This window comes from Dromaius novaehollandiae, chromosome 3 (assembly GCF_036370855.1).
Source record: "Dromaius novaehollandiae isolate bDroNov1 chromosome 3, bDroNov1.hap1, whole genome shotgun sequence".
In the NCBI taxonomy this organism is placed as follows: domain Eukaryota; kingdom Metazoa; phylum Chordata; class Aves; order Casuariiformes; family Dromaiidae; genus Dromaius; species Dromaius novaehollandiae.
This window is the reverse complement of record NC_088100.1, coordinates 62716702-62739073: the sequence shown is the minus strand read 5'-3', so window position 1 is coordinate 62739073 and position 22372 is coordinate 62716702. Positions and strand designations below refer to the sequence as shown.

General features: G+C 37.4%; 1 protein-coding gene across 8 annotated transcripts in view; it reads right to left on the bottom strand.

Moving 5' to 3' along the window:
• EYA4 (EYA transcriptional coactivator and phosphatase 4) overlaps nt 1–22372 on the bottom strand; it is a 154987-nt gene that overhangs the window by 62132 nt on the left and 70483 nt on the right. For all 8 annotated transcript variants that reach the window (XM_026120606.2, XM_026120614.2, XM_026120626.2 and 5 more), the window contains exon 3: nt 13163–13212. In XM_026120606.2, the coding sequence (XP_025976391.1) occupies nt 13163–13212 (50 nt within the window). The remainder of the gene's footprint in view (nt 1–13162; nt 13213–22372) is intronic.

The window sequence follows — 22372 nt, the reverse complement described above, 5'->3', positions numbered from 1 at the left end:
TACCGCAGAATATGCATCTACACAATGCAATGATCAGCTCAGCTACTAGCCTGCTGCCAATCTGTCCTTTTTTAAGAAATACATGTCAAAGCCACTCTGTTTACCACAAATAATTTCAAAACATCTCACAGAAGACACAAGCAAGCCTTCCTTACTGCCTGACAGTATGATTTTAATTGGAACAATGAGACGACTTTCTTAAATGGCTGTCTGAAGCCTTTGTGTCTTATGGACAATGAGTATGGGTGTGCTCTAGCATGTTCATTCTCAAATGGGAAAAAACGCCCTCTTCTAGACAACATATTAACAAGATCAAGATGAAAAGCAACATCAAAGCACCAAAGATCCCCCAAATCCCTGGTACTCACCCACACATGAAAAACAGGAATTTCTAGGGATAACTTCATCATAATCTTATCTTCTGACTACCCTTTTCTGAAAGAAAGGTATATAATTCCTCATACCCTTTTCTAAGGTGCTGGAGAATATTAGAAACCTGCCTTTGCAATGGGGGGAGCTCTTCCCTTTAGCTCTGACATAACTCCAAAACCCTTCATTCTCAGCATGTCTATGCTGTAGTTGGAAGTATGATTTGAGCAAGGAGGAATATGCTTCCTAGCCTTGACCTGCAGCATGAGCAGCAACATAAGTGAAGTTGGGACAGCTGGGATGCCTGGGTCCTGATACTGGTGCCTCATCTCCATTATTAATTTTCCCTGAGCTAGCTTTGCTAACTTTGCTTCAATTACAGCTTGAACTTCAATACAGATGTTAGTCAATACAGATTCTACATATTAGGACTCATGTATGAAAATGTTTAAGCAAACCTAAGATTGGGAAATCAAGGGTGAAAGGCTGGTACGCTTGAAGTTGCTGGGAATTTTGCTGTTGGTTTCAATAATGGAACATGGACTGCATCCCATAAATACTAACTCACATTTTCATAACAAGATACCAGAGGGTGGGTTCTATCTCTGACATTCCCTGAAGTGTCTGTTATAATTTCCAAGTAGAGACTGAAACACGTGGATTCTTCTTCCTCAGGGATTGCCCAAGGGAAAAGAAGCTTTCAAGTGCACTGTACTAGAGTGATCATACCTAACGATCATACCATGACCACTACAGTGAGCATGCCTAATTTCTTCCGCCATCAGTACGGAGGTCTGCAAGAACTTTATCCATCTCCAGGAAGGATGATCTATGAGCGCAAACCGGGCAAAATAGAGGAGTTGCCAAATACATGTAGTTTTTACACTGTGTTCAAACTTCACATTTTAATGCAAACATTCTGAATCATCTTCCTTTTTTTTTGGTAAATATAAAATATAGGGAATTACTGGCAAGAAGGCTTAACATGGGAAATATTAACATGTCTTACATTTTACAGCAAAGTTCCCTTAAAAGTTAAACCTGATCTGAACCTTGGCTCCCAAGACAAAAAATTCTGTAGTTTACCTCATGTGGAACACATTGTATTTGGCTTTAAAACAGTTTGCGTCAAAAGCAATTATTTCTGTTTTCTAATCACAGTCACAACAATGTTCTAGGTTTAAAAAATAAAATATATACATGTAACTTTCTGACTGCCTGATGCTATAACTGCCTCACAGTCTAACCATTCCTGTTAAGTAATAAGATGCAGCTAAGCATAACCTTTCTGGGTGGCAATGTATATTAGATGTGTTTTGCACATCCATTTTAATTTTGTCCAAGAGACCATATTACCTGCACACCTGAAAGAACAGGGAGATTACTGCATTTAGTTTTAATAACTGATTACATTCAAAATAATTTCTATTATTTCTAGCAAAGAGAGATAACGATGTCCTGATAAATGTACTCATGCTGGCTGCCCTTTACGATTGATATTGAATGATTGTATTTCGTTTTGCTTGGCTGTTTGATTTCCCCAAGTCATTTTATAATTTGAGACTTGAACATACAGTTTTTATGTACCTTTTTAATTTGGGGTGAAGTAGGTGATTTTTCTAAGAGTCAATAAAAATATGTAGCTGAGGACTCTAGGGCACAATTGCTTTCCAACTATCCCCTTGAGCCTTAAGAAGGAGCAGATACCAGCTGCAAAATTGTAACACCTCCAATTTCAACTCAAGCTGCAGGCTGGTACGTGGGCTCCAGTGAGGAATACATGCATGTCTACTTAGAGACAAGGGAGATAGGCAAAGACAGCAATGGCTCCAGCCATTCCTCTCTTGTCATATGGAATATCCCTCTTTGCAGGACTGAAAATGTATGTGTTTGATGAAAACTGTAAAAGGTTTTGACAGCCCCTTATACTGTACGTCTGTTACAAGCCCAACTTATACCAAATGGTTTGAGCTTGGTATGACTACTGACATACCACCTAGCCTTTAAATCCACATTTATCAAAGTCTTGAGATAGGACAAAACAAACTGCAGTGTTCTTGGTTTGCAGCTGCATGCACAACTATGTTGCAGACTCTTGGGGGAAAAGACAGTCTAACTTTTTTGCATTTAGCACAGATTCTCCAGTGGGTGAGGACCTGATTAGAGATACAAGGCACTAGTGTAAGAGAGGCTAATAATAATATGATTGCTTTTTATAATTCAATTATTTTTGTTTCTCCATAAACTCGAAAATATTACTGTGAAACATGCTATAATAACAAAACCCTAAGGGGGCTGAATAGGTTTCTTGAGTATTATTTTGAAAAAGTCTCAAAAAGTAGCATTATTTAAGAGCACATTTTTTCTATTTAATTTAATCTACATAATTAGAATAAAATAAGATAAAAGTCTGAAATAATACAGGAATAAAACCTAGTCTTACATCTAGTCACCTACAAACTAATTCTACACTGAAAAGCAAATAAAACAGACAAACCTTAAAAGTTAAACTGACAGAAATTCAGCTGTAAATTGAAACAGAACTAAAATGAAATTCATGAAAGAAGATGTGCTTCCTCTCTGCCCTCTTCTGTGCTCTGACCACATAATTCTGCAAAAAAGTCTGTCCACGGAGTTGCTTTATTTGTTTGGGTACTGTGTATGCCTTTTTCAATAGATCTGCCAAACATTCCCTCCCACAGACTTGCTGCTTCAGTCCTGGGCCTCTCCTAAATGGCAAACAAGAATCCCCTATGAATTAAACTGAGACCATCATACTCATTTTCACATATAACCAAATCCAGATTTGAACTCAGGTTTTCAAAGGTGGAAGGCTAGTGGAAAGCAAGTATATTTCAAGCTTCAAGGGGAGGTAAAGTTACCTCTGCTCGAAAAATGAAATAAAGTACTTCCCAAAGAAATCTGACAATAATACAGACTCAGATCACACTAAATTATATCACTTGGCAGCTATACTGGAGAACTAAGTCCAGAATTGCCAACAAAACTCAAGATACACATTTGGATGTATGGAAAGCTTTGAGATATCTAACAGAATGGAGCATGCACAGGGATCTTATGAGACTCATAAAGAATCTTATCGGTTGCAAAGGAGTGTGTAAATTCTAAGAATAAGATGAAAGTTGCTTTTTTTTAAAAAAAAAAAATAAAAGCATTCAAGAGGAGAAGATGGAACAGACAGACCATCTGCAATGTAACCACATAAAAGACCCCTGGGCAAATCCAAACCCATTAGCAGAAGTGCTTGACAAATCTGCCAGATAGCCAGATGCTGCTTATGGAGGAGTCTCTTTCCCCACTTGTCATCTGGATCCTCAGACTTCTGCTCCCAGAGGAGGACAACGATGACTGGTACTCAGATCTGTGTAGGAAGAGAACTGAGGAACAGAATCACTCACTGCTAAGGCTATTTAAAAATAAATAAATGAAACCAAATCTGAAATATTAAAAGAAACACAGTTTTAACACATATGTATGTCACATGTGCAAAATGCAGACGTTAGAAAACAAAAAGCAAACTTGCGATTTAGCTTATTTCCATATGGTCTCTTCTTACATTGATTTCCTTGGTTTCCTCCACTCTTTTTTGGTTCTTTTTTTTTTTTCCCCCCTCTAATGATTGATCAGGATTTAGCAGGATGGTGAACAGGTGATTTTTGTCATGTTAAGAACTAGCACAGCATATGAACTGCTTGCTGTTAGTTAAATACTAACAGTGTGCAGAGACTGACTGATGGTATTTAAAATGTGCCTGAATAGGTTGTGAAATACCTCAGCAAAAACTTACACTTAAAAATATCTGATGAAAAGAGTGATTCACTTAAATGGAAACCTGTACTGAACTCAGAATAGGGGATTTGGAACTAAATGGCCATTTTTCTAGTATCTACATTCTTCTAGGAATCTATTCAAGTGGATCAAAATAGGTTGAACTGAACACCTTTAGCATTTAGGCTCACCAATAGTGAAATATATTTGGATTATCCAAGAGGTCAAAGAAGCTGGAATGGAGTCTGAAGCGGTTCTCCTGTATATTGCTGCAATGTGATATGACAGATCAAAAGAAGACTGAAGCGGAAAGAAAGGAATAGATCTCATTCTCATTGTGGTTACATGTGCTGCACTTGAAGAATGGACGCTGTCATTTTATGGCTCAATATCCACTTCAATTTTAAGATAGAGGTCTCTGAAATTCTTGCACTAAGTAAAAACACCTGCAAGTATAACCTTAGGTTATCTTCTTTCATTCAAAAATAGCATTTATCCTATCCCAAAAAATTCTTAAAAAATATTAAACTATTAAGACCACATTATTTAACACCAAAATACACATATTCTTTTTCCCACTCTTTGAAATTCAAGACGACTTTGTTTATCAAAAAATACTATGACTTGGCAAATCAATAGATTTGGTATAAGCTTCTCAAAATGCTGGGGTGGGGAGAGGAGAGAAGGAAAAGAAAGCAGAAAGGATATTTAACAAATGCTCAGTCTGCAAGTAAATGCTTTTGAAGTCCAATCAATGGGACCTTACATACTCAGTTTCGCAAGGTAGCAATATACTCACTTTACAGACAAATCAATTTCAGCCAGGCCAGTGATTCCCAAACTGACGTCTCAGGACTGCCGGTAATCCAAGAACACTTGCTAGTAAGCTAAGGAATGCTGGCTAGTCTACAATGCAAGCTGAAGAACAGACTTAGAAGTGAACTAAAAAAACTATTTATCTATACAGCTTGCTGTAGCTCAGGCTGCATGTGGGGCACACTCTATGTGTAGAATCAAGCTGTGTCACATTCATGTGGACAGGACATTAGCCCATTCACCCACACTGGTATCTGATTAGTCCAAACTAGATGAGTAACAGCTGAGAGCATGCTAAGCCACCATGATTGCTTAGGTCCTGCTCCCTCCATACACCTGCAGCTCCATCTAGAGAAAGTGGATGGTGGAGAGGGATGCTAGCCTTGAAAATGGACTCAAAACTGCATTTAACTGCTGCTGTCAACATGCATGTTGACACATACTTGTCTGTATGCGATAAACATATCTGTTTATCCAATATGAAAAGCAGTGAAACATATACTGGTATCATTTCTCTTCCATGTAAATATTTGCCAGAGTTGCCCAAGTGATGCTGTGCAACAAGCACCGATGTATAAAAGGGCCAGGGGATTCCAATGGAAGAACTGCACTGTGTGTTGCTATACCTGTACTGCTAACAAGTTGTTTTGAAATGATGACTAATGCATTACACTGATTATTTCAATGTGCTTTCAAGATTCTCACCTTTTTAATTATAACATTCATGCTGAACTGTCTTTTTACACTTTTGCTTATAGGTTGCCACTCCCAGGTGAAAGTTATTACTACAGGCACGTTGTTTTTAGTGTTTTTCTTCCATCTTATTTCCAGATATATTAGATATTTCTGTTTTAAATTAGTTTAAGATTATTAGTCGTGGGTTGGTTCTTCTATTCCAGTATCACAAATCCATACTAGAAAGCTCTTATTTTTCACAGTATGGAGGGTTAGACAAAGACATTACATATTTGCATTTAAGGGTAACTACAAAATCTCCCAGTTACTGCTACTAACACCTCTGTTAAAATCTTGTTTAGCTTAAATTTTTAAAATAATGTGATATATAAACTTCCAAAAGGTATTCAGAAGTTGATTTTTCTTGTTTCTTACATTCTTTCCAAAGTCTGACCCACAATTGATTTAGGTTAATAGAAGTCTTAACACTGACTTTAGCTGGCTTAGGATCACAAACAGAAATTACTAGTAAGAGTGAAAATATTTATGCATGATTTTAACAAAAAACAGGATTTGTAACAGACCTGGAGTATAAAAAAATACATTAATGTTATTGTTAAAGCCACAGGGATCTGTTAATATAACCCATTCAAATACTTCTCTATGATGTCATCAGTTACCATGTGTTTGCACTCCAAATAGATTATTGTAATTTATGTAAACATATCTTATATATTTTTAGAACTCTTTGGAGGCTTGATCCAAAGCCAATAAAAAGCACTGGGCAGACAGTGACCAGCTTCAAGAGGCTGTAGGTCAGGTCCCTGGGTAATCAGCAGGCTGAAGCTCTAAGGTTAACTTACTAGAACATCAGAGTAGAGCAGACAGAAGGATACCAAACAGACTGCGCTAAAAATAGCAAAGACTTACATTTGCCTGAAAAAAACAGCATATACAGCAAGACAACATATTTTTTGTTGCAACTGTCGTGCAATTGTCATGGACATGTCATTCCATTACACTCTCTGCATAGTCACCTCACTAACTATATTATTTTGTTTGACTCAAACTGTGTAAGTGGCATGCAGACTAAATACTTGAACCAAACCTTTAATAAGTAACAGATCTGTATAAAGCATTCTCTCGACTTCAAACTAAGTTTGTATGTCCCAGAATGTAGTCTTTTATGAGAAATCTTATTCCACAATGTAGTTATTTTAAAATTGGAAAATTGTGATACTTTTTTTGCCAGCCACTGTCTTGACTGAGAAGCCTGGGCTCGATCCTGCCAAATGTTTCTCTTAGGTGAAGTGTTTACAACTGCAGGGGCCTCACTGACATGAATGCTATATTCTGACAGACTTACACAATGCCTCCTGTTGACTGAACTGTTTCTTCCACTTCTCACAATTCCTTGTGGCAGCCTTTCCATTTCAACTTTATTTATTCTGTCTTTTTGTAGAAAATTTGTGGTGCTGTACTTGTTCCTCTTTATAGTTCGCCCCAAACCCAAGAAATTCTAGCAGCTAGTTACAGTGTTTTTTCCTGGCTACAGCATAATTTTATTTTTGCATTCTGAAACCGAACAGTTTCGGAGTAAAAGGAGACAATCTATAAAATCAAAACAAATGCTTTCACTGCCTGTGCTTATGTCTCCAGGTAGTCTTCTTGTAATAAATCTGCTCAACTGCTGGTGGAGTCTGCAGGGATACTCAGGAGAAGAGGAATATAGTAAGCTGTCATAGTCAATAGAGAGAAGCAGATCAGATTAACCGCATCTCACAAGTGTCTACCTTACACATCTACTGCAGAGTGAGATGAATCACACCTTAGGAATCTAAATTACAGTCTTTTCAAAATCTTATTTCCTCAAGTGAAGCCCCCTTACCATATTACCAAGATCTACAGATTCTTCAATGTGAGATGGAGTAAAACTACGCTATTCCTGACTCAGAAGAACATTTAAATTACCTTCTAGCTCAGATAAGCTACATGTGGTTCATGGAAAACAAATCCTTACCTATTAACAAAGTTTTAAGATGTGGATGAGGAGAAAGTTAGCGAATGTATTTGGCTAAACAACCTACCTAAAACCTATAGTCTGAGCTCGTCCATTTTTAATGAACAATACTATTTATTTTTTCTATTATAATGGCTGAAACATTACTGACAATTTCTATAGCTATTGCTGTCTTAATTGCTTGGCAGCCCAATCATAAAGCTTTTCTTCCCCATGTAATAATAAATGTCTACTGTTTATCTGTTGAATAGCAAGTGAATGGGAAGGTACAGCTGGTCCCACTCCCCTATACACTGACATGTAGAGGGTCAAGTGTGTTCAAAGGATCATGGGATTACCAGACTAGAGCTTCATCACAGAATCTGCCAGGTGAGCTGTTAGGCTTGGATTTGGGCTGAGGAGTCGCAATGTTTGATCAGGTAAATACGGACAATTACAAGGTATTGAAACAATGTCAAGACATTCCTGAAAGAATCAGTCATCCTAGGCTAAGACTGTGAAGTTTTTGGTGAGCGAGTTCATCAGTGAAAGTGAAATCTCATGTGTTTCTTATACAGTCAGAACTGCTGAGAACTAAACACTTTGGATGATCTGATTCTTTAGAACAAGATGCAAAAGATACACACTATTTTCCTTTTTCATTTTTGTTAAATACAGTCATGCCCATGGAAACACTGTTAGCTAACGCACTCATGCAGCTCAGGCTCAGTAAGTATAGTGAGACCTGTATTCATAATAGTGCCTCTGAGCTGCAGAGGAAATAAACTTCAGCCTAAAGAAAGGAATGCAAAAATGTGGTAGTTCTCACTGTTATTCCATACCATCATCATCTACCTGCTAATGCATTAATGACACTAATCGTCTCTGGACTCCATGTACATGTGCAGTATATCCCGACAGAAAAAAAACATGAACAGGTATCAATATGAGACCAGAGACAAAATGAAAAAGCCCATTTCTCTTGCAGGAGATTTTTAAGAGAGACTTTTAAGATGAAGAAGCAGACGCGGAACTTGGTGTTTTCTACATACATTTCTTATAATGTGGTGCACTTTTGAGAACTGTGGATGTGGGAGAACAGAGAAGAAATCATGTGATGAACAGCAATCCATGCAGAAAACTTCACTGAAACCTGTATTAAGCTGAAATATTGGAGACCATTTTTAAACATCTAAATAAAAACTCTGTGGGTTTTTTTGGACAGCCTGTTTACCTGGCAACTGTATCTCTGCCTTTATGATTTACTATTTGCCAGTGGCCACCATTAGTGAATTTGTATTTCAGAAATACACAGGAACTAACTTTGTCTAGGTGGTACTAATGTAATAGCTGAAATGCCTCTGACTACACAGTTCTTGCAGCATCTGACAAAAGTTTGAAAAGGGAAGATTTTCTTAAGAGTACTTTCTTCTCCCTTTGTTTTGTTTTTAGAATTTAAAAAGAACACATAAGGGAAAAGACAAGTCAGGAAGAATGGATCTAGTTTGGGATACTGGATCCATGGGTTTCTAGTAAAAATTATGCAACAAAAATGGAGGGTATTTTAATCCACAGGGTTTAGCTTTAAATTATCAATACAAAGATCCATTGCCCTTCTGTGAAAACACAAGTAATGTCTTTCTGACACCACTCCATACTTTTACAAGTTAATTTGATGTCAGTTAATTTTCATTCCTAGGCTGCAAAATTAGTTCTCAGAATCTTCAAGTTTTTCTTTTTTTCCCTGCAGATACCATCCTTTCAATTTAAAGATCATGGTTTAAAGAAGGAGAGAAGATAAAATATATGGTCATTACTCTTTACCTGTCCAGTAAAAAAGAAATTCTGTCCCAGCAGTCAGAAAAATCTGCTCATTTTTCTGCAGACCCTTCTATCATCTAAAGAGGATTAGAAAAGCATGGATTTTGCTCCTATAATCTGTGGACTTCGAGGAATCAGCAGATGACTCTGCTTATCCTCCACTTTTAGGGACTTCCTCTCTCTCCTCTCATTTCTCTCCTCCTTATTTCTTTCTATAACCAAGCAAACTAGATATCCAGCACGTGGCTGGTGAGGACAGGAAGATTTGGGGTAGAAGAGACACGTTCCTGAAGCAGTCTGTCATCACACAGAACGATGCTGCCTCCAGTTGTGCAGCCAAACAGAATATGCTGCAGCTGACTGTGGAGTCTGGGGCCCAGGTATTTGTCCTTCTATCAGACTTCTGAATCTCAAATACTCTGGTTTTTTACTCAGTTTCGTAACAATATCTTGGGATTTGAGGCTGTAGCAGGCATTCAGTATGGTCAATAAAATATGCACCTACATCAAGAAACAGCAGTTTACATGTTCTAAGGCAACAAAAAGCTATTCAAGCTATTACATGTATTAGAACTAAAATTGCTTCTTTGATTATCTATGTAAAAATGCAGCTAGTTCATAACTGCAAATAAGTTAGCTCTCATACACTGCACTACAGTGCTAACTCATGCAACATTTAAATTTAATGTTGAGGCTGTTCAGCATACTTGTGATCAGTCCCACTTTAAAGAACACACACAATATAAGAAAACTAAGAGCAATGTATCTCTATAGGCTCTGAGCCTATAGAAATAGGAACTGCTCTTCCTAATTACTCTCCAGTGAATTTCATAAAGCGCCGTTGCACTGGAGTTGTCACCCATGCACACTGCTCCTGTATCTGTCAAGAACCTGTAGCGTGGCTGTTGGCAAGTCCCAATCATTTGCTGCCTCTGTCTTACAGCAACAGTTCCAGAAAGGCATAAGCATTTTGCATTACTGTACAGCTATCTAGACTTGAAAGGTAAATTTGATTTTTATTACACAGTCATGACAAAAACAATGCCATAATTTTGATATAGCCACAATATCACCATGATAGGTATAATATAAATACCTAAATAGACCAGGATAAAAGGAAGTATTTACAAACAGTTCATAAGGATTCATAAGCAAAACAACTCCCAAGAAACTGTAACAGAATTTTTGAGACTAAGTCACTTTTGAGTCAAAATTTGCAACAGATACATTAAAGAATCATACATGTTTTCTTCTGCATTTATAACTTTCATAACCACTGCAACTTCAGTTCGTAACTACAGTTCCTTCGGCATGTGTGCAGTTTACCTACCTGTCAAGATAGCAACCATTTTACATAAGTAACTGCTGGTGATGGTTGAATTTCATTGCCTATATAGCTGGATACTTCTGGAAAGAATTTTTTTGATATGCTGCATAGGTTAGTAAATTCCCTTCAACAAAAGTTTTCTAGTCACATCTGTAGTTTGAATGTTTTTTCTAAGAGACAAACCAAGGCCAAGCAAGACAAAGAATCTGCTGATATACACATGTCACTCCAAGAATTCTCCTGACAAAGTTCCCACGCCCAATTTAATTACTTCTCTACTGTAAAAACACTTTCCATCTGCATTTATTGTAATAGTTTCAAATCCAAAACCAACACACTATAAAGCTAGCTAAATAAATGAATGATATTGGCCTTAGGTCCCAAGCCAGGAGCTATTCCGTAAGGCAGCGTGTCTCCAGCATTCATTTTTATGCTGATGTTTCATTTTATGTGCAATGTTTTCACTTAAGACTTGTTTAGAGAAGAATTACCTTGCTCCAGGCTTTAGAGTTCTATGTGCTATGCGGTGCCCTCTAGCGCCGCTCTAGTCAAAGGTCTGTCAGAGATTCGACTGTAAGACCAAAGTCGCATCATGAATCAACATCTGACAAAAAAACCCTGCTTCAGGCTGTACACACAGCATTACACACGCTGAGGCCAGGAACATTAATTTCAACTGTATCTGATATATTCTGAAACTCAGACTTCAGGGCTCAAAATAAAAGAAATTTTGTTTGAAAATGCACTTCTCTTAAAAAAAAAAACTGTACCAGATTTATTATTCAAATCAACTATTTGTAACGTCTGTTCCCTTTTGCATTTGGGAGAAAAAAGTATTCTGTTCTTCAGATTTAGTACAAAGAATTTAGCTACAGTTCATAAGAAATTTCCTAATGTTTGAAGATAATGACAGTACATCAGATCTTGGGTCCTCAGATTTGTTGCAATATCACAGTCTGATGAAGCTAAGTCCATGGATTTATTTATAATTTTTAAACACTAGAGATTTAGTAGTCTCATTAAGACAAGTAAGACACTTAAAACTGTGCGCATGCACAAATGTTTTGCTTAGTTGAGATTGTTCATTCCATCAAAGCACTTGGAAAGAGCTGGACCTTTATAATGAATACATTTTAATCCAAAGCAGAGAGACAGCAGATAAAATTTTTATTTAAAAGGTATTAAAGGAGGAAAACAAAATACACTTCCCCTGAAGTCCAAAGCAAAACCCCTACTGACTTCGCTGGAAGCATATTTGGACATTGAATGTTGTATTCCCTTACATACGTTATTACCAAACTGAATGAAAGGCAAAGCCATGTTAAAAAGGAACATGATAAGCAAATCAAAGAAATACGAATGGTGCACAGCTCAAGCCACAGATATTATATTCGCCTTAGATATTACAGGTGACTCCCAGCTGTCAGAGGATCCTGCTGCAACAGTGACACAAAGACATAGTTAAGAATGGGATTTGGGGGCAAATTTTGAATTACTTAGCTTTTCTGAGTTTTATTTAGAGAGTTGGCTGGTATTTAGAAAGATGGTATTTAGAAAGTCAGGTTTGTTTTGTGGCTCTCCCCTCACTATTACAGCTTTTGGGTTCTTGTGAAACCAAAACATACTTCTTGGAAACGGAAGCAAGGCAAAGAGAAAAGGCACTGCTATCCACAAAATTTGAATAAAATCATGTACTGTGGCTCAACAGTTTAATAATCAACAGGAAGATGCATGCTTGATGGCACATCTAAAACAATTACTATTTCACCTGCTCAAAAGTACATACCCACACACACACATGTGCAGAACACACAAGTTAAAGCCATTTCCTCTTCCATGTGTGCATGAAATCAGGAAGGTTAGCATTTGAAAAGTTTCTTTCTAAAGAACATACGGCATCTTCCTAACCTATGAACACAGTGGTATGTTTTTGGTAAGTGAAAACAAAAAGGGTTTGGTAAAGGTGTATTTACCCAAATAGAGACTGAACTGCCCACAATAAAAGCAAATTAGAGTATCAGTAGACTCCAAGACACATGCATGCAGAGATGGGCTAAAAGAAAAAACTGAAATTAGATTACACAGATTTCCCTACACTATTTAATAGGATTTTCTTTTAAATTCAGGATGACAAATGAGCATTATGGCACCATCTAAACACTTGTCAGCCTACATGCTACCCACCATGTTTAACTGAGGAGAAATAAAACAAAAAAACCTTTCCAGAGTGAAAAAGCTAAAATTAATCTGGTCTTTCGTTCTTTGCAAAGCAAATCTCTCACACACTAATGCTACAGATCTGCAATACTGCTCTCCATGCTTCCACGCGACTGTGCTCATTAAGCATTTGTCTTTAGTTACTGTACCTGGAATTCTGAGGCTCTGAAACATCTGATTCTGTACACGTTTTCTTTACCTGCAAAAGCAAATGATTGCCAGTTACTCTCATTTGAAAACACAACTTCCGCACTCACAGTTCATGCACTTACATCGCTTAAAGTGGATACAGCTTTGCTCACCGTGATCTCTATAAAATACTTCCCGCGCTTTACAGCAGCAGTATGCAATACTAAACAGTGTGTTTCATTATTATCCCATGAACAGCTGCCAACTGCACTTCCCTAGGCTCCATTAGTATGTAAAATGTTCAGCTAAAATAGCTTGGGAGTAGTCTAACTAGGAACAAAGAAACCAAAGAACCAGGTTCCCCACTTAGAAACTAGAAAGCCATACTGTTCTCAGTTCAGTAAAGAAGTGTTTTCCCAATTGATACTGCTTCTGCTTCCTGCTAAAACTCACAATAATAAACACCAGATTCTGGGGCAAAGTGCAGTGTTAGCTAAATAATTCATACATTAATTTTCATTTTCTGAATCTGATAACTGTATGTTAAATGTATTTTCCTAATGCAGCAATGAACTTGAAATATCACATACAACACTTTCCCACATATTTACAAGATAAAATCACATGAACAGTATTTCAAGCTTTTATTAATCTTTGCAATACATTGCTGTTAGCCAATTAAAAGGTGAATAAATCCATCACTTCCAAATAAAGACAGAAAACTTCTCTTGTAGAGTAGATATTTCCTTGGGATCTTCAGTATCTCCTGCAAAAATTTACTTGTACCTTCTGGTTATCTAAATGTTGTGTAGTTTCAGCAGGGAGACAAACATTTTGATGACTTGTGGGCTAATGCAGAATCCAGGGCTGTGCTGGAGGTTTCAAAATTCCATTTTTATGGAAAATACTGACTCCAACAGAAAAAGAATTAGACTAATGATAAGTATTTTCCCTAAATACCTTGATTGGATGACATGTAACATCACTCAGATACCTCAGCACAAGCACGGTTCTAGAGACAGTGATTTCTACTCTGCATTTGAACTCTAGATACTGAAAAAAACAATTACAGTTGCATACATGGTTTTACATAGAAATCAGTTTTCAGTAGCAACAGTGAAAATTCCCCAATGATGATAACTTAATGCTGTCTTTATTAGTGTAGCAGGTGTCAACTGAAATACCAAAAAAACCCTCTCAACGCAAAAGTATCTTCCTCAAAGTATTTTATTTTGCTTAATTTTTACTACACATCTTCATTCAGCCTACCCAAATATCTGTTTAAGCCCCTCTAATTTTCAGCTTCCTGGATATATTTTCTTCCCTGTTCACACTAAGCTTCACCATGGAGTTTGTAGTTGCAGCATACTGCAGAGACATGGGATGGTGCAGTGGCTCAGCATTAGAGATAATGAAGGCTCACATAAACCTAAAACTCATATCCACTCAGACACAAACATCATTGCTATAGTCTTCTGTTCACTGCAATTTTATTGAAGTAACAGTAGATCTGAAACACAGTAAAAAGTATGAAATATAAGCAGACGATCAAGGAAGAAGTTCCTAGAAAATGCCCACAATTTGCGTCAACATATAAACAAGAACAAAATACATTCAAATTAGTGCACTGAATGTCAACATTACCAGGCAATTGTTCAAAAGATAAATTCAATATCACTCTAAGAAACTGAAATCAAAACAGTTCAATTTCCTTGAGAGGAAGTCTGTACTTTCAGAAGCAGATTGTCTCAACAGAAAGTTATAGTGACTTGGCAGGAAAAAAAATTTTTCATTTTGCGTATAAGATGAACATATAATTAAAAATATAAATGCACCTAATTAATTTATTGAGTAGGAATTCCCTGTAAAACTTCTTATTCTTTGCCTCTTTAACTTATATTGTTTCCAGGTCATTTTTGCAATCTCCTTATTTTTAAATTTCCTGCCACTTACACATTCCTTCCCAATTCCTTTGACTTTGCATGGTTCCCATCGGTAGCGCTGTCTGTCATATTTGGACCGAGACTCAGATCTCACCCTCTAGGTCAGAAAAGTTCGACCACTGACTTTCACCCATTTCTGGAGAGTCCAACAGTCCCCCAGCACATCCTGCCACCCTGACTTTGCAAAGTGATGGCAGGTCCTTTGATGGGCAATTACCGCAGAAGCCCAAAGATAATTTGGACAAACACTAATGCTGTTTGAGTGCTTTTAACATACACAATAGATTAACAGCCCTGATTTTCCTGGGCAGGGATGAGAGGTGCTTATTCTCCCAGTTACACTATAGTGGGATACTCACTCCTGAGTTGTCCCATTTCTGCTAACACTGCTGTTGTACCTTGCTCTGACCATTGTTTTTATTTTGTGGTGAACATTTCCTTTGTGGTGAACATTAAAAATCATTAAATTCTGGTATACCTTAAAAAGGAGTGGCAGAAAAGCCATGGTCCAACTGTATCAAAAAGACTGTCTTGTATGTTCAATTTTTGTGAGGCGGAACAATCTCTGACAACAGAAGTGAGTATTTCATACCTGAAAATACTGCAGTGAAAACAAGGTATTTAAAAAATAAGAATATCTCAGGTTTTGAACTTGATACATAGGTGGTGCAGTTTGGCTATGATTATTCTGTGAGGAAACGTGCAGTATAAGCACATATACATTTGTCTTTCCTTTGAGACTGAAGGTAAACTTCATTACACATATTTAAGGTCACTCTTTGAGAGAAAAAAAATCAAAAAATAAAAAATTTATTTCTTTTCAGGCAAGAGATTTTCTTTGAAGTGGACATACAGTATGAACATGATTTCTCTTTAGGGCTACTGCAATAGCAAAATACATTTCATTATATATAAAATTATGCCACCCTTGAGGATGAAGAGAAGATCACTGCGAAAACATAGTATCAAAGACTAAATATCATTTCCTGTGTTTCCAGCTTCACTGTTTTTTCCTCTTAATCTGATTTGCTGTTTTTGAAATAATCAGCATTTATTAACACCACATTTATTTATATTCTCATGTATTTAATGCTAAAAAACCCCCTTCTTCCCTACCGCTCTGCTTTTTTTTTTTTTCTCTGTGTGCACAGGTTTTCTTACCACTTTAGTTACAGGCATGCTGAGAATCGTTCACCGGAGTGGTAAGATACCAGTTTCAGTTGCTTATGAACTTGGCCAAATTGGGCTGAAATCTCCTAGCCTGGCTGCCTACTATAAAATGTTTGAAATGTTTTAGCTAAAAATCTTTCAATCCACTAGAGGAACAAATTTAGAAGAAAACATACTGTTTGTTCACATTTTAAAAGTTGTGCACTATGCTGCTGAAAGACTTTAGTGTCTCCAAGTTTTGAGGCAGGATCCCAAAACTGGAAGAGAGAGGAGTACAAGGAGTACTGGTGCTCAGGAATCACCATCTCTGAAATGGTGCCAAATTTGTTCAAGTTGATGAGCTTCTGGAAAAAAAATATTTTCACACCGTCGTTACATTCTTGTTGGAGTCTGGCTGCTGAATTTTTGAAGACCCTATTTGCACTGAGTACACAGGATGTAGGAGCTCATCTCAAGGATGTAGGAGCTAGGGAAGACTTTCCTTGCAATTACTTCTGACTGCCAGGAGCCCCTGTGGCATGAGGAAAGGGACTGACCTTGGAGAAACTGTCCTTTGCTTGGTCGATCCAATCCCCCACCCTACAGACAGCCAGGCGGCATAGTGAAAAAGAGAAATCCTGTTGACTCAAACACAGGGAGAGGGAGGAACATGGAAAAACATGAACAGGGAGAGGGAACAGAAACTAGAGAACAAAAGAAAAGAGAGGTCTGGAGGGGGCAAAATGAGAGGAGGGCAGAAGCCACATGGAAAAAAAGAGTGGCAGACATAGGGGTGGGATGTGGACAGTGGAGCAGCACTGGGACTGGCTGGGACAGGACAAAATAGCACAGTTTCCTCTCCTCTCCACTATGTTTTGGGACTAAGGCCATAAATGCAAGTCTGACCATTCATCAAGTATCTGTGAAACTCACTAGCAAAGCCTTTAGTGACTAATCTGCACAGAGTAACGGTCTACTTCTGCTACACCACCTGCACTGCAGATCTAATTAAAGATCCAACCTGGGAAGCCATATTTTGAACTTACACGATGGTGTATGAATGTTATGTTTATACAGAAAAATGAAGGTCTAATTTGCCTCAAATTGGGCAAAAAAGTCAACATTTAAACAATTTCTGCCTTAAGCTCTGCCTTGGTTCTTCATTTTGCAAATGTGAAAACTCTAAGTAGCCAATATTACGAGGATACTGTGAAAGAGATGCATTTCTTATGCACTGAAGTGCATAAGATTTTGTAGTCAGTATGGAGTTTGGAAGCTTCATGTTTAACAAATACAGAATGACAAAGATAAAAAGAAAATCTAAGTAACTACATATTCACTGAATAAAGAAGACATCTCCTGGAAAGCTTAGTATGTCATGTAATAAAACCTGCACCATAATGCATACAAGGCTGGATTTCCACAGGCCATATTAATTCTGGCATTTCCTTGCTTCTGATGTTTTATTTTGCAATGTTAACATCCTTTTAATATCATTTTATTGGACCTCATTAGACTAGATTTTAAACCATGCATCCATCCTGCTCTATAGGGTGTTCTCGCACACACAGTGTTCAACTCATAATGTAACACAGGTGAGAAATCCTTTCTAATGCTTACAGTAAGCATAGCTGAAAAAGTTTGCAGTACCAGCAGTAAATTATTCTGGCAATGAATCTGCTGAGCTCCCTCATCTTCTACCTCAAATGACTTTGAGTGCCTCTCCCAAACGTGGGCACTCTCAGTGGGGCTGAAGTGGAGCTTGTGATGCTTTGGGTCTGTAGGAAGTAGCTCTGCATGGTAAAGCTGTGGAAGCTGTAACATCATGGAGACAGGAGTGAAGAAGGAAAAGTACTCTTCACAGACTCAAATGCGTCACAGAGCATGTCTACACACTTGCTCTGCCTCTGTTAATGACACTTGTGATTGGCCTGTAGCGTGGGCAGAGCAAGCTTCACTTCAGCAAATTACTATTGCATGAAAGTCCACCAGCTTCTACTCACTTTCCAGTAAAAAGAGCTATTTCTGAAGAGTGAGCAGGTGAGGATGGGGCATTCAGGGGAACACTTTGATGGAAATACATGTGAAGAGAGTGGCTCAGCATGTCTGTAGTACTGATATGAATGAATAGTAAAAAATTTTAAAAAAGCTTCTAGGATAGATATTTTTATATTCTGATTTCTACATTGTTTACACATAACTTTTGAACCATCTTGACAACAAAATTGTTAGCACAGAGACTGTCTGTTCAATGCCCAATATATCAAGGATTTTCTTTGCTACCATGCCACCTTTCATTGCTACCATAATACATGCAAATTAATGATAATTTCCCTTGACCTACAAAAACCATGCTAGGGCTAGTTTAAAGATACTGTGCAGATATTTAGTAGCAAACTGTAGCCAAGTTGCATATCAATAGCCTTCCAAACTCAATTTAAGAAAATATACAAATATCACTGAGAACAAAACAGTTTTTGATGGCTAATTTCAAAAAATGCTATAGCTACGTAGGTCTTGTGAAGAGAAAACCTCACTGAAGCTTCTGCAAAAAGAAACAAATGCAGAAAACACCTAGAAAAAGATCTGAAAAGAATTTTAAACAATCCCAAATTCTCAATTAAATTAGTCACAGTAAATCCGTAAGTCTCAGAAAAGTTTGTTACTTCAGCCTAAAAAATAACAGTAAACCCTTATTATATATATATAAACATTTTACATAGAACTTCTAATAAATAATGCAATTTTATTTAGTTACTCATCATCAGCTTGTAACTAGGTTCCTGACTTAGTTTAAAAACCCAAACACTGAGGCTAGGTTGTGTGAAAGACCTTGACGCAATAGAGAAAATTTTTCACTATTTTTCATAGCGCAGACATTGGACATCATTTTATTTTAACTGAATCAGGTCCTGAAGTAGATTTATCCTATCTCAGCAGATCTGAAAATACAACAGCTCTAATCACAATGGAAGTATGAGTGAAAACATGCTGTATGAATCAGCTTAACTTTAAAGAGAAATCAACAAGAATTCACTAGAATGAATTTAATGAATTATTAACTATAAGTACATATATAAATTATATATGTATTCCCACAATGATTTTATAAGCTTTCAATTACAATACAAACCATTTATCCTTCCTTAGTGTTTCTGGGCTGTTGTTTGGGTTTTTTTGGTGGGGAGGGCATGTAGAAAGATAAACTTAGAAGATTCTAATGTAGATCATTTTAGAATATGACATACAAGCAGGCTGAATAACTGGAAAGAGTTATCTGGGGTGAGCTATGAGATTTATATTTAGTCTAAGGAACCAGACTGACTGCAAACTAACACAGAAGCTAGTTAAACTAAAAAGAGAAACAAGACAATACTTATTTATGCATACTCAGTCATATTACAGAACATTAAAAAAAAAAGGCTATTCTCAATGAGTGCAAGTTTTCAGCTGATCATCTAAAATGATTTTAGCTATACATGTAGTGTCTTCCATTTTATAAGTGATTCAACTGTTACAGTGTCAAACAAAACTGACAATTCTAAGCAAAATGGATTGCTTGGAATGTGTTCAACTTTATTTTTGCAAAATGAGGATAAAATACGAATTATTTAAAACAGTTATGACTATGTAAGCAGACTGCTTAAGTTTATCTTTAAATATGAAGTCTCATCTACTGTGCTACATACAATATAAATACATCAGAAGCCTTCTGACATCTTTAGAGATGGGAGGAATAAACACTGTGGATACTGTGCGGAAGTTTCAAACATGCAGAACAGAGCAGGGATGAGAGGATGCGAAAGGAACAGGGGAAGCCATTGCCACTGTATCATTGCTTCTTTCTATCTTCCATCCAAACTTTTCCTACAGTAGAAGTGTTCATCAGGAAATGTGTCATTGCTACCCTCTTGTCTCCCCCACTTCTCCACAGAGTAATATAGTAGCAACTGTGGTCTGCAAAACCACCGAGTGTATATTCAAGTTGGAATGAATAATAGGCCAGGTGGGATACATCTCACCTAACATCAAATGCCTGCATTTAGGCATTTACATCTAAATTAGTCCCCCCAGGCTTCCTTTACATCTAACGGAAAGATACGAATATATTTCATCTGACCTAGAATAGTCATCTGTTTCAGACAGGGATGAATTATGCCTAGGAAGTGCTTACTACTCTCCACTGACTGCTAAAGAGAGTTTAGAGGACTAGGACAGACTTCTACATTATGAAGACTGCATAAGGCTGAGGTAAGTTTGCATCTTATGCCCATAGTCTATCCTACATGTACTAGCACCCTTCATCACCCGACCAAAGCACTGAATCCATGTACCTTCTTCAGAGTAAGAGATGGAAAATCCTGATGTTATGTATTCTTTTCCTCCTCTTTTGGAATGTGTAGTGGGGAAAATGATGAGGAAATAAAACAGTGTGGCCAGACAGAAAGGAAATGCACACTGTTCCCACACAGCTTGTCTGTCCCATTAAGTCATCCACGAACCCTCTTTGTCTGCATCAGTGACGACAGCAACAATGAGAGATTGCTCTTGCTAAACTTTCTTGCTTGAGATTCTCAGCTTCTTTGAACCAGTCGTTGATCCTAACCATTTTAGCAAAGAGCTATCACTTACATAGCAAATGCATATCCATCTGTCAAATGCTTCCACTTTTTGAGACGACACTCTTCATTACTGCCACAATATTTTAGACTCTGAATAAATCTCTGCAGGGATAGAATGAGTAAAACTTGCACTTGACAGGAACCAGCCTACAGCACAGGCCAAGAAGCTACAAAGCTACAGTACATTTCCTAAAGATCTTATTTCACCAGGCTGGAATTATGAGCACTGACACACTGTGAGCCCTTGCTGCTGCACATAGAAAATAGAAAGCAAAGTACATAGGGATTTAATCAATCCAGGTCAATGTCTTTTTAGTACTTATGGGGGGACCATATCGATTGTTTCTTTCATGAGCATTGCACAGTCTTATCACTGACAAAAGTTCTTGTGCTAGCTAAATCAGAAGGATTAATCCATGTTTTCTAAAACCAGGTTTCTATTTGCATCAAAAGTTTTACAGGAGCTCTCACTAAGGTACGAACTGGTAAAATCTGAGACAACCTTAACTCCTTAATTTTCTCATTCACAGGCTATCTTTGGGGCTGAAACTTTCTTTCGTTGGTGCTTTCTTACTAGTGGAAGGATTTTCTACAGATTTGTTTTTGCAAGCTGATTAATGGGTTCAGTCAGTGCAGAGTTCTAAGCTTCCTTTTCCAGTTTTTTCTACCTGCAGACGTTTTTAAAACACATTTTAAATTGCCTTTGACACTAGTGCACTGTTAAAAAATATCAGAGGGTGTGATGCTCAAGTTGTAACTTAAGCCATCGGAACCTGTGAAGTACTATCTCCTACATTTTGAAATGCATCTTTACATGCACTGTGGGAAAAAAACACGTTCTTTTTTTCTTTTTCTTTGTATGTGTTAGATGAAAGAAGGAAATCTGCCTTCCCTTAACTAGTGGGGCAGGCAGGGCAATGCCATACCACAATAGCACTTTTTGTTTCAGCATCAGTTACCTAATAGCTCTGAGCTCACAGAACGCTTTCCCCTGTCCTGTCCGGAGGATGGGCCGTGAGGCTGGCTCCTTTCCCAGAAAGAAGAAGGAGCTAGTTCCCCATTCACCAGTTACAAACACACTGAAGCTCCACCAGTCTGGATCAGGGAGCAATCCTTCATTTATTGTCCTAGTCATATTTAGTGAGAAAAACTAAAGCACTAGCACTGGAAATCTCTCCTCCTCTTTTTTTCTCTCTCATTCTTTCTCGTTTTCTTTTCTTTCTTTTCTTTCTTTTTCTATTTAACCAGAAACAAGCCCGTGGTCTCATCTGTCTAGTCAAATCAGTGGTATGTGCAGCTGAATCTGTAAGTTGATTTTTGGTGCCTCCCCAGTACCTCGAAACTCGAAATCAACTAGAAAATACTGCTCTTAATCTGGCCATGGAAAAATGCTTCTTATTCTTACTCCACTTACAGTCCTGTGATCTACCCCAGATTTGTCAAGATCATCACATTTATATTAGTTTTAAGTGTTTGCTTTTTACATCTGAGCACTCCCAGATATCATTGACCTCTC